The following is a 13736-nucleotide window of genomic DNA, read 5'->3' on the forward strand; positions in this document are numbered from 1 at the left end:
TTACCTGTTTGCAAAATTTTATAATAGAAACGAAGAAAAACTTTTTTTTAAAATTTTTTTGCTCTTTTTTTGTTTATAGTGCAAAAAATAAAACACCCAGCGGCAAGTAAATACCACTAAAAGAAAACTCTATTTGTGTGAAAAAAATTATAAAAATGTCATATGGGTACAGTGTGGCATGACGGCGCAATTGTCACTCAAAGTGCGACAGCGCTGAAAGCTGAAAATTGTCCTGGGCAGGAAGGGGGTAGAAGCGCCCGGTAGGCAAGGGGTTAAGCACCAGTGGTTAGGAATAGGACTGCACATTTTGCCCTGTGTGAGTTCTCAGGTGGAGAAGAAGAGGGTCGATCTCAGAGAAAAATTGTCCACATTCCGAGCATGCGAAGCGCTTCTCCACCCTGTGGCTGGACTGGTGTATCGTAAGTTGGTCTCTGGAAGGGAAACATTTTCCGCACTCTGCACATGAATAAGGCTTTATTCTTGCATGGACCTTTTCATGTGACACCAGGTTTGATCTCAGAGTGAACCTTTTCCCACACTGCGCGCAGGAATGTGGCTTCTCCCCGGTGTGAATCCTTACATGCCCGATCAGTAGAGATTTCTGGGCAAACCCTCTCCCGCACTCCATACATGAATACGGCTTTTCTCCCGTGTGGCTCCTCTCATGTAACGTAAGATGGTATTTCTTGGAGAAACGTCTTCCGCATTCCAAGCACGAGAACGGCTTCTCCCCCGTGTGAATCTTTCTATGCGCATAAAAAGTTGATTTCTGGCTAAAGCTTTTCCCGCAGTCCAAACACGAAAACGGCTTCATCCCTGTGTGAATTCTCTGGTGTTCAATGAGAGTGCCTCTCCGGGTAAAACATCTCCCGCATTCCGAACATGAAAAGGACTTCATAGCTGTGTGAGTTCTCTGGTGTCCAATGAGTTCCTGTTTCCGAGGGAAACACTTCCCACATTCTGAACAGGAGTATGGCTTCTCCCTTTCGCGACCTCGCTCGTGTGAAGGAAGGTCCTCCCTCTGGGTAAAAGAATCACCAGAACATGGGAATGTTTCATTCCTACTAAGAGATGTAGGATAAGCAACAGGAGGTGAGTGATTGGAGAAACGTCTGCTGTGTGTAGAGGGATCAGATGATAGGCCTACTGCTGGATGGAGATTTAGGGCAACGGGGTTTTCTCCTAAAGAACCAGATGTGTCACCTTTATCTTCAGTTCCACAATCTACAAGAAAACAGAATTAAGGACAGGTTATCATTTCAGTTTAGGTTTGCTTCAATGCATGAGCCTAATATAAAACCCATCAAGGCACTACTCATGCTTGCATGAGTTAAAAATAGGCACCTCATCAGGTTCTAAGCCTTGTGGGAGACCTAAGCATTCTGAGCAATCAATACGTAAATATTAATGTCAAGTTTGGATGTCAGAGCTCTGCCCAACCTTACTTGGGGTCTACAAGGATAATGAAGAACATAAAAGAAGGCATGAATATGGTTTTAAATCACTATGTCATCCTGAGTAGTGTATACCACCAACAGTCTTGTTTGAAACCTAGCCCAGAAACCCTAGTCCAGAGGCTTGGACTTGGAGACTTGGGGTCTTCAAGGGCATAGAAGAACATAAAAAAGGTGTGACTGTGGTTTTAAGTCACTATGTCATCCTGAGTAGTGTATACCACCAACAGTCTTGTTTGAAACCTAGCCCAGGAGCCCAGAAACCCTAGACCAAAGGCTTGGACTTGGAGACTTGGGGTCTCCAAGGGCATCGAAGAACATAAAGAAGGTGTAAATGTGGTTTTCAGCCACTATGTCATTCTAAATAGTGTATACCATCAACAGTCCTGCTTGAAACCTAGCCCATGAGCCTAAATGCCCTAGTCTAGAAGCCCTAGACTTGGAGACTTGGGGTCTCCAAGGGGACAGAAGAACATAAAAAAGGTGTGACGGTGGTTTTCAGTCACTATGTAATTATGAACAGTGTATGCCATCAACAGTCTTGCTTAAAACCAAGCCCATGAGCCTAGAGGCCCTAGTCTAGAAGTGCAAGACTTGGGGTCTCCAAGGGCATAGAACATAAAAAAGGCGTGACTGTGGTTTTAAGTCACTATGTCATTCTGAATAGTGTATACCATCAACAGTCCTGCTTAAAACCTAGCCCATGAGCCTAGAGGCCCTAGTCTAGAAGCCCTAGACTTGGGGTCTCCAAGGGCATAGAAGAACATAAAAGAAGGTGTGAATGTGGTTTTCAGTCATAATGTCATTCTGAAAAGTAAATACCATCAACAGTCCTGCTTGAAACCTAGCCCATGAACCTAGAAGCCCTAGCCTTGGAGACTTGGGTTCTCCAATAACATCAAAGAACATAAAATAAGGTGGAAATGTGGTTTTAAGTCACTATGTCATCCTGAACAGTGTATGCCATCAACAGTCTTGCTTGAAACCTAGACCATGAGCCCAGAAGCCCTAGACTTGGGTTCTCCAAGGGCATCAAAGTACATAAAAGAAGGTGTAAATGTGTTTTTAAGTCACTATGTCATCCTGAACAGTGTATGCCATCAGCAGTCTTGCTTGAAACCTAGACCATGAGCCCAGAAGCCCTAGACTTGGGTTCTCCAAGGGCATCAAAGAACATAAAAGAAGGTGTGAATGTGGTTTTAAAACACTATGGCATCCTGTATACCAACAGTCTTGCTTGAAACCTAGCCCAGGAGCCCAGAATCCCTAGACCTGGGGTCTCCAAGGGCATCGAAGAACCTAAAAAGTGAGAATGTGGTTTTAAGTCACTATGGCATCTCGAATAGTGTATAACCATCAACAGTCTTGAGCCCAGAAGCCTTGACTTGGAGATTGGGTTCTTTCCAAGGGCATCAAAGAACATAAAAGATGGTGTGAATGTGGTTTCCAGTCACTATGTCATTCTGAATAGTGATTGACTGACCACCAAGTGTCTACCATATTGGTTTTCTCTCTGGACCATAAAATTGCGAGATTGTTCTTTGCCTACAGCAACAATTCATTTTGAGGGAGAAATGTGTCAGGGAGCGAGAAGCCAGACACACAAGGAGGTGCAATTAAAGGTAGGTTTATTAATATAACAATAAGACAAGAGTCTATGCAAGTCCAACAGCGGAAATTGTAGCCAAAGCCGGGGTCAAGAGCCAGGAAGAATCGTCGCCAGAGCCGGGATCAGGAGCCAGGAACAATGGTCGCCAGAGCTGGGATCAGGAGCCAGGAACAATGGTCGCCAGAGCCGGGATCAGGAGCTAGGAACAATGGTCGCCAGAGCTGGGATCAGGAGCCAGGAACAATGGTCGCCAGAGCCGGGATCAGGAGCCAGGAATAATGGTCACCAGAGCCGAGGTCAGAAGCCAGGAGGAGTCTTAGCCAAAACCGAGTCGGAATCCAGGAAAGCAATGAGTAGCTAAACAGGAGCTTGCTGTTGTGCAACAGACAGGACACGAATGCAATGGACAGCCACAAACAGCAGACTTATATGTGATAAGCCGCCACCTCCTTGGGGAGGAGCCGCAGAGGGCTGAAAGCATAAAGGATCCCACAATGCTTTGCAGACACCGAAGATGGATGCCAGCACATGGAGCAGCACAAGGTCTGAGGAAAGGTAGGACCTTGACAGTACCTCCTCCTCAAGGACCCCTCCCCCTCCGCGGCTCAACATAAGGCTTCTGTGGAAAGTGGGCGTGAAAAGCGCGGAGGAAGGCAGGAGCATGAACATCCGCGGAAGGAACCCAGGAACGCTCCTCTGGACCATAACCACGCCAATGGACCAGGAACTGCACCCGACCGCGGACCAACCGAGAGTCCAGGATGCGGCTCACCTCATACTCCTCATGACCGTCAACCCGGACAGCACGAGGCCGAGAGGCAGTAAAGCGATTACAGACCAGAGGCTTCAACAGGGATACGTGGAAGACATTGGAGATACGCATCCCAGGAGGAAGAGCAAGGGCATAGGCAACCGGGTTCACCCTGCGGAGGATGCGGAAAGGACCAACAAAACGGGGAGCCGGTTTTGGTGCGGGCACCCGAAGATTGAGGTTACGAGTGGACAACCACACCCGATCTCCAACCTGGTATGAAGGAGCGGGCAACCGTCTACGATCAGCCTGGAGCTTCTGGCGCTGAGCTGAGTCCTTCAAGGACCTCTGGATCTGCCCCCACGAGGAACACAGGGCAGCAAGATGGTTATCCACAGCCGGAATGTCCTGTGGCGTGAACAACTCAGGCAATACAGCGGGTTGGAACCCATAGTTGGCCATGGAGACATCCCGGAGGAGGAGTTGACAGCCGAGTTCCTCGCAAACTCTGCCCATGGCAGGAGATCGACCCAATTGTCTTGATGGTCAGAGATATAGCAGCGAAGGAATTGTTCCAGGGCCTGGTTGAAACGCTCTGCAGCCCCATTGGACTGCGGGTGGTAGGCCGAAGAGGAGAGCTTGATACCCAACTGGGAGCAGAAGGCGCGCCAGCACCTGGACACAAACTGGCTCCCACGGTCCGAGACAATCACCTTCGTTCTTGCGCAGTCGGCAATTTCTTGAATGGAACACAATGGCACACCTTGGAGAAACGATCAATGACCATAAGAATGACCGTATGGCCTAGAGACGCAGGGAGGTCTACAATAAAATCCATGCCCAGGTGTGACCAGGGACGCTCCCCATTGGGAATGGGTTGCAGAAGGCCCAATGGAAGATGCCGAGGAGATTTATTCTGGGCACAGACAGAACATGCCGCTACATATGAGGCGATGTCGGAACGGAGAGATGGCCACCAGAATAAACGAGAAACGACCCAGGACAACTGGTTCCTCCCTGGATGACCGGCGGTCTTGGAACTATGGTAGGTACGCAGCAAGTGGATGCGCAATCCCTCAGGTACGAAACATCTACCAGCCGGTCTCTCAGAGGGAGCATTAGTTTGAGCCGCCAAAATCTGCTCCCCAAGGGGAGAAGTCAGGCTGGTACCAATGGCATCCAGGATCTGATCCGGAGGTATGACCGAGGTCGGCTTAGAGTCCTCCCTGGACAGCTCAGAGTATTGCCGCCACAAGGCATCAGCCCTGACATTCTTGGAGCCAGGCAAATAGGAGACCACATAGTTAAAACGCGACAAGAACAGAGCCCATCTGGCCTGACGGGGCGTCAACCTCTTAGCCTCTGAGAGATACGTCAGGTTCTTGTGGTCAGTGAGAATGAGAACCGGAACCGCAGAACCCTCGAGCAGGTGCCTCCATTCCTTGAGGACCTGAATAATGGCCAACAACTCCCTGTCTCCAATCTGGTAGTTGCATTCTGCGGAGGAAAGCTTCCTGGAGTAGAACCCACAGAGAAGTAGGGGTCCATCGGGCGACCGACGCTGAGACAGGAGGGCGCCTACTCCCGTCTCAGATGCATCAACCTCGAGGACAAAAGGAATTGGGTAAGCATTCTTAATCGTGATTTGATTGAGACCCCTAAAATCAATGCAAGGCCTCAATTCACCGCCCTTCTCTTTCACGAAGAAAAAGCCAGCTCCTGTTGGAGAAGTAGACTTGCGAATGTGCCCCCGGGAAAGCGCATCTGCAACGTACTCCTCCATGGCCTGATTTTCCACAACCGAAAGAGGATACACTCTGCCATGCGGAGGAGTGGCACCGGGTTGTAAGGTTATGGCACAATCGTATGGACGATGAGGAGGCAGAGCACCGGCGCGCACCTTGTCAAACACCTCCAGGTACTCCCTATAGTCAGTAGGCAACACAGAGTCCGAGGAGGCACACAACACCTTAACAGGTCCACGGATGCAACTGCCCCCCACACTGTGGAGACCACGAGAGAATGTCGGCCGACCGCCAATCAAAGGTCAGATTGTGCTTCTGAAGCCAGGGATATCCCAAAACCACGGAGTAGTGCAGGGGAAGAAATTACCTGGAAACAGGCCAACTCCCTGTGAACAACCCCAATAGCTACTTCCACCGGCAGGGTCTCGTGGGTAACTTGCGACGATTGCAGGGGCCTGCCATCTATCGCCTCGAGAACCAATGGAGTAACTCAAGCCTGCAGAGGAATGGAGTACTGGGCAGCAAATGAACTGTCCATAAACAACCCGCCAGCACCAGAGTCTACCAATGCCTGGGCCGTCACCGAGCCTTCCGCCCAAGAGAGGACAACGGTGATTAGCGGTTTATTTTTGCGGGAAACTGGGGACGAGGAAATTCCACCCAAGATCTGCCCCCGACAGGATCTCAGGTGCGAGCATTTCCCGGACGGACCGGACTGGCGAAAATGCCCACCGAGACCACATTACAGGCAGCGACCCTCCTGACGCCGAGAGGCCCGCTCCCCCTCGGAAAGACAAGTAAACCCCAGCTGCATGAGCTCACCACCAGACAAGCCATCCCCAGTAGGCGTGGGAGGAGAGGGAGGAGCGGGTGGGACAGAAAACGTAGGCGCCAATCGGTTAGGAGGCCTCCGCAGACACTCCTTAAGTGAAGGCCTCTCCCTGAGCCTGGTGTCAATCAGGATTAGGAAGGAAATGAGTGCTTCGAGCTCCACAGGCAGTTCTTTGGCTGCAATCTTGTCCTTCAACGCATCTAGGAGAACATGAGAGAAAGCAGCCACCAGAGCCTCATTGTTCCAACCCACCTCTGCCGCCAGGGTACGAGATTCTATGGCGTACTCGGCAACGGTTCGTGAACCCTGATGCATGGACATGAGCAGCTTAGCAGCAGAGGCGGAGCGAGCAGGCACATCAAATACCGTATGGAAGGAGGCAACAAAACCGGCAAACTCGTGAATCACAGGGTTATTGTTCTCCCATAAAGGATTTGCTCAGGCCAAGGCCTTGTCCGCGAGCAGTGAGATTAGGAAGCCTACCTTTGACCTCTCAGTAGGAAAAGCGTGGGGTATCAATTCAAAATATATGCCCACTTGGTTAAGGAAACCCCGACACTGACTCGGTTCACCCCCAAAGCACTGAGGAAGAGGGGCTGAGCCAGTCATACCTCTGGGCACCGCAAGTGCGGCAGCAGATGCGAAGGTCGGAGCAACAACCGGAGCGACCACAGGAGTGACAACCGGCCTAACAGCACCAGGAGCAAGGTGCGCTGTGCGTGCAAGCAGCGTCTGCAACGCCTGAGCGAACTGAGCCAACAAGAGATCCTGCTGATCAAGTCTGGCAACCAACATAGGGAACGGGGGGCGTACCTGCACCGTCAGGATTCATGGCATTCATGTAGTGTCATGGAGCAAGGAGCCAGACACACAAGGAGGTGCAATTAAAGGTAGGTTTATTAATATAAAAATAAGACAAGAGTCTATGCAAGTCCAACAGCGGAAATCGTAGCCAAAGCCGGGGTCAAGAGCCAGGAAGAATCGTAGCCAGAGCCGGGATCAGGAGCCAGGAAGAATCGTCTCCAGAGCCGGGATCAGGAGCCAGGAAGAATGGTCGCCAGAGCCGGGGTCAGAAGCCAGGAGGAGTCTTAGCCAAAGCCGAGTCGGTATCCAGGAAAGCAATGAGTAGCTAAACAGGAGCTTGCTGTTGTGCAACAGACAGGACACGAATGCAATGGACAGCCACAAACAGCAGACTTATATGTGATAAGCCGCCACCTCCTGGGGGAGGAGCTGCAGAGGGCTGAAAGCATAAAAGGATCCCACAATGCTTTGCAGACACCTAAGATGGATGCCAGCACATGGAGCAGCACAAGGTCTGAGGAAAGGTAGGACCTTGACAAAATGTCTGTTGGAGGATTGGAAGTGTTAAGCCACCATGGGATAGAGAGCACTACAGCTGATGGAAGGAGAGTCATCTTATCAAAAACAAAAGGGCTTAGCAAGCCAAGTGCAGCAGGACCGTCATTAGAGAAGACAGTGATGAACATAAAAACTTAGTGGTATTTAAGACCCCAGATCATAAAGACTAAGGTGCAGAGCCATAGTCCTTCTGTAAATATGATATTCACCATCTTTCTTGCCAAGTACTCCTATATTCTACACGTCTATATACTCTCAAAAGACACACACTGCCACATCTGGCTGAGACGTTATTCCTCACCTGTGCTGATCTCTGGAGGAACTTCCTCCTCTTTAATCCTCACATGTCCTTCTTCCTCTTCATCAGCTTTGTCATCTATCTGAGTGCCTCTGGTATCTGTGAATAAAGAGGAGAGTGAAGCCCCCTGTACTGGGATGTATGAGAGACCCCAGAGAGTGTGTGTGGGGGGAGACTGGTCACATCTCAATGACATGATGTGAGGAGGAGAGACGGAGTCTAATAGAGGCTGATGGCTCCTGACCCCCCCACTGGACACATACTGTCCCCCCATTACTGTCTACTGACAGAGGAGGGGGGAGAAGAAGAGATTGTTGTAGTGACTGAACAAGGAGGATCTGGGACTCTTCTCTGGATTTAGTGTTTATTACTCACCTGTACTGATCTCTGGAGGGAGTTCCCCTTCCTTATATGGATCATCTCCCCTCACATATGGCTCTTCTTCCTCCATTGGTTCAGCTCTACAGTCAGTCTGGTTTACATCCAACATCACCTATATAACAACGATTCCTTTAAAAGTTGTCCCATTACCGCTACCATTATTTCACCGATTCAGTTTTTAGTTAAAGTGTGCTTTAATATTCAGTTTTAATACTCCCACTCCTCCATGGAGAAATGACAGTGACATCCTCTGACACCTTGTAGGAACCTGACACACACAATGATACAGTCACTATCCAGACACATCCCTTGTCTGTTACTGGAGAATGTCCCAGAATTCCCGACACCGCTCACCTCTCCTGTCAGCAGCTCAATGATCTTCTGCGCGACTTCTAGAATCTTCTTGTTGTCTTTTCTCAAAGAGTGAGATTGAGGCTCTGTAAAGGAACTCAATGTCTTCTTCACGTTGGAAGGAGCCAAGACTTTAGATAACTTAAAACCTATATAATTCTATGTATAAAGAAAAAATACTAAGTTATGCAACTATCTGAACTAGGTTTTGGCGTTTCAAAAATACATTTCATAAAAACATCCTTTTTCCTCTTAAGTTAGAGATGAGTGCTGTCATGTGACCTCCCAGAATCCTCCTCACCTCTCCGGTCAGGTCTGTGTTTTATTAATAGAGATAAGAGTGATGTCATGTGACCTCCCAGAATCCTCCTCACCTCTCCGGTCAGGTCTGTGTTTTATTACCAGAGATGAGTGATGTCATGTGACCTCCCAGAATCCTCCTCACCTCACCGGTCAGGTCTGTGTTTTATTACAAGAGATGAGTGATGTCATGTGACCTCCCAGAATCCTCCTCACTTCTTCAGTCAGGTCTGTATTTTATTAATAGAGATAAGAGTGATGTCATGTGACCTCCCAGAATCCTCCTCACCTCTCCGGTCAGGTCTGTTTTATTAATAGAGGTGAGAGTGATGTCATGTGACCTCCCAGAATCCTCACCTCTCCAGTCAGGTCTGTTTTATTAATAGAGATGAGAGTGATGTCATGTGACCTCCCAGAATCCTCACCTCTCCATTCAGCAGGTAGATGATCTCCAGGGTGAGGTCCAATATCCTCTCAGTCATGTGATTGCGCTCTGTCTCCATCCTTGGGTGGTCTATTTAGTGATTGGTAAACCTTTTTTTACTTTTCATTAAGCTTTGTTTGTCATATTTAAAAAAATTGGATCCCTGTAATGAGAAATAAACATGCATATATGACATTAGAAAGTTTTATATATAACCTAGTGAAAAGAGGGAGGGACAGTGGTGGGAAGAGGAAGTGCATAATATGGAGGTGTCACAGATTGCTCATAGCCCCACCCATATGGAAGAAAAATATATTTGAAATGCTACAATATTGGCTATACATGGGCAGCACAGTGGCTAAATGGTTAGCACTTCCGCCTGGCAGTACTGGGGTCGCTGGTTCAAATCCCAACTATGGCACCACCTGCCTGGAGTTTGCATGTTCTCCCTGTGCGGGTTTCCTCCGGGTACTCCGGTTTCCTTTCACACTCCAAAGACATTTGGGTAGGTTAACTGGCTCCTGTCCCTATAGTGAATGTGGGGTCCGGGGAAAGCGGAAATAGTGAATGCAGGGTCCGGGGAGAGCGGACATAGTGAATGCAGGGTGTGGGGAGACCAGGTATAGTGAATGCAGGGTCCGGGGAGAGCGGATATAGTGAATGCAGGGTCCGGGGAGAGCGGATATAGTGAATGCAGGGTCCGGGGAGACCGGATAAAGTGAATGCGGGGTCCGGGTAGATCGGATATAGTGAATGCGGGGTCCGGGGAGAGCGGATATAGTGAATGAGGGGTCCGGGGAAAGCGGATATAGTGAATGAGGGGTCCGGGGAGAGCGGATATAGTGAATGAGGGGTCCGGGGAGAGCGGATATAGTGAATGCGGGTCCGGGGAGAGCGGATATAGTGAATGCGGGGTCCGGGGAGAGCGGATATAGTGAATGCTGGGTCCGGGGAGAGCGGATATAGTGAATGCCGGGTCCGGGGAGAGTGGATATAGTGAATGCAGGGTCCGGGGAGACCGGATATAGTGAATTCAGGGTCCGGGGAGACCGGATATAGTGAATGCTAGGTCCGGGGAGAACGGATATAGTGAATGCCGGGTCCGGGGAGAGTGGATATAGTAAATGCAGGGTCCGGGGAGAGCGGATGTAGTGAATGCAGGGTCCGGCCAGACCAGATATAGTGAATGCAGGGTCCGGGAAGAGCGGATATAGTGAATGCAGGGTGCGGGGAGACCAGATATAGTGAATGCATGGTCCGGGGTTTAGTATCACTTTAATGACACCTGAAACAAATCGCAAAATGCCTCAAATTGTATAGCATGGGTGAGCACACCCATGCGATGCGATTCAGGTGTGACATTAAAAAAAAAAGGGCCCTTGCACCTTTGTGCTGCTGACGTGATGCGATTTGAGCCGTACAAAATGTATGGCTCAAATCACACCGCACAGACATCTGTGTAGTGTGAACCCGGACTTAAACCATTAAATTGATGGGTTTAGTCACGCTTTAGGTTTCGGGGTAGTGGAATTTTCTAGAACACTTACCTCATGCTTCCATCATTCTCCTCTTCTTTCGGACGCTCCAGGTTGGGGGTTGGACCCTCACAGATAATTCAGGACTACTGCACTGGTCCAGCATGCAATGACATCAGAGTGAGAGCGCCAAAGAGAGGAGGCTTGAGGGGACGGGTCGCACAGAGTGGAGGAAGCATGCCAGAGCAAGCTGACAGGAGCATCTAACCCTTGCACCCCCCGGCTGGGTAGGGGAGCCTATTTTGGCTAATTTTTTCCAAAAACCCAAACATTCAGATTGAATGCAAACCAGGTGGGACCTTTAAGAAATGGCCATCAGTCGGACTCTGCGTGAACACAGGATATCCATTCAGTAAATGGAGACGCACAGACTGGAGCTTGGTAACTGAACTCATCAATATGCGGATTTCAATGAGACACGGAATACGACCCCACCCCCGCTTGCAGCAGAGCCCCCCATCCAAAGGACCTGCAGGAGGATGAGGATTGGTGGAGGGGACATGACCGACCCGCATCCAGTCCACACACAGTGTTGGGACCCCCTTCTCTCATAATAAGAAGACATTATTATTATTATGGGCAGCACAGTGGCTAAATGGTTAGCACTTCTGCCTGGCAATACTAGAGTCGCTGGTTTGAATCCCAACCATGGCACCACCTGCCTGGACTTTGCATGTTCTCCCTGTGCCTGCGTGGGTTTCCTCCAGGTACTCCAGTTTCCTTCCACACTTCAAAGACATGCTGGTAGGTTACTTGGATCCTGTCTAAATTGGCCCTAGTATATGTATGTGTAAATGTACATTAGGGACCTTAGATTGTACACCCCTTGAGGGTTAGGGACTGATGTGAATGTACAATATATATGTAAATTGACAGTGCTATGTAATATAAGTACCTGTAATAAATAATTACCTCTTCCTGGGCACACACTTTGCAGCCTCACAGCCCCACCAGGAAGTTTCTTTAACCAAAAAACACTCCTCTCCACCCGTGTAGGCTACAAGAAAATGGTGGAGGATTGTTTGGGGTACAATGATTAAAAAAAAAAAACTACATCCAATATTTAACATGACGTTTAATCAGTAGAAAATGATTTTGAACTTTGCAAGTTAAAAAAAATATCCGACATAACTAGTGAATGAAGTAGATATATTTGATCTACAACAAAATGGCCGCAGCCTTTCCTGTCTTGAGGACGCTTCCTCATTTATCACAGTGGATAGTCGCCCTCTAGTGGTGGCTCTGGCTTCACACTACCTGGCCTCTGGAGGATGTCTGGTCACCCCTCTGTTCGTCACTCTGGTAACCAGGAAGCAGCTAGGTGTCCGTGGAACGCACGCAATGGAAGTAGAGGGACCCACAGGGAGGAAGTGGGGGAGAATAATGATGATAGGAGACAGGCAGCTGAGGGGGTTGTTCATGTATGCAGCCTGAGATGGTCTTACAAAATGTTAACAATATATGATCATTATAATTATAAAGATAACATATAAAATAGTATATAATAATATATAACAATGATAATATATAAAGATAACATATAAAATAGTATATAATAATATATAAAGATAATAACATATAAAATAGTATATAATAATATATAACAATGATAATATATAAATGTAACATATAAAATAGTATATAATAATATATAACAATGATAAAATATAAAGATAATAACATATAAAATAGTATATAATATATAACAATGATAATATATAAAGATAATAACATAGTATATAATAATATATAACAATGATAATATATAAATGTAACATATAAAATAGTATATAATAATATATAACAATGATAATATATAACGATAATAACATATACAATAGTATATAATATATAACAATGATAATATATAAAGATAATAACATATAAAATAGTATATAATATATAACAATGATAATATATAAATATTATAAGATAGTATATAATAATATATAACAATGATAATATATAAATATTATAAGATAGTATATAATAATATATAACAATGATAATATATAAAGATAACATATATAATAGTATAAAATAATATATAACAATGATAATATATAAAGATAATAACATATAAATAGTATATAATAATATATAACAATGTTAATATATAAAGATAATAACATATAAAATAGTATATAATAATATATAACAATGATAAAATATAAAGATAACATATAAAATAGTATATAATATATAACAATGATAATATATAAAGATAATAACATATAACATAGTATATAATAATATATAAAGATAATAACATATAAATAGTATATAATAATATATAACAATGTTAATATATAAAGATAATAACATATAAAATAGTATATAATAAAATATAACAATGATAATATATAAAGGTAACATATAAAATAGTATATAATAATATATAACAATGATGATATATAAAGGTAACATATAAAATAGTATATAATAATATATAACAATGATAATATATAAAGATAACATATAAAATAGTATATAATAATATGTAATAATGATAATATATAAAGATAAAAACATATAAAATATGTATTCAGTTGATTAATGCCATTGTTCTAGGTGTTGGCAATTTATGTACCTCCTGAAGCGTGGCTGAGAACCCCCCCAGAGAGGCCATCATCCCATCCTGCTTGTTGCTGGGGTGTAGATCATTGAAGGTTGGGGGACACAGTAGGCCATTGG

At 46.1% G+C, this 13736-nt stretch overlaps 1 protein-coding gene across 1 annotated transcript; it reads right to left on the reverse strand.

The window, feature by feature from the left end:
* On the reverse strand, positions 1-12004 carry LOC149466267 (uncharacterized). Its single transcript, XM_089672977.1, has 6 exons — positions 11955-12004; positions 9509-9670; positions 8787-8942; positions 8427-8544; positions 8055-8150; positions 1-1224 (listed from the first exon to the last, which is right to left on the reverse strand). The coding sequence occupies exons 2-6, from the start codon at positions 9584-9586 to the stop codon at positions 287-289; spliced, it is 1386 nt and encodes a 461-aa protein (XP_089529103.1). The 5' UTR covers positions 9587-9670; positions 11955-12004; the 3' UTR covers positions 1-286.
* Positions 12005-13736: the final 1732 nt, after the last annotated feature.

Source organism: Staurois parvus, unplaced genomic scaffold (assembly GCF_062004578.1).
Source record: "Staurois parvus isolate SC_StPar_1 unplaced genomic scaffold, SC_StPar_1.0 ptg000132l, whole genome shotgun sequence".
Classification (NCBI taxonomy): Eukaryota; Metazoa; Chordata; class Amphibia; order Anura; family Ranidae; genus Staurois; species Staurois parvus.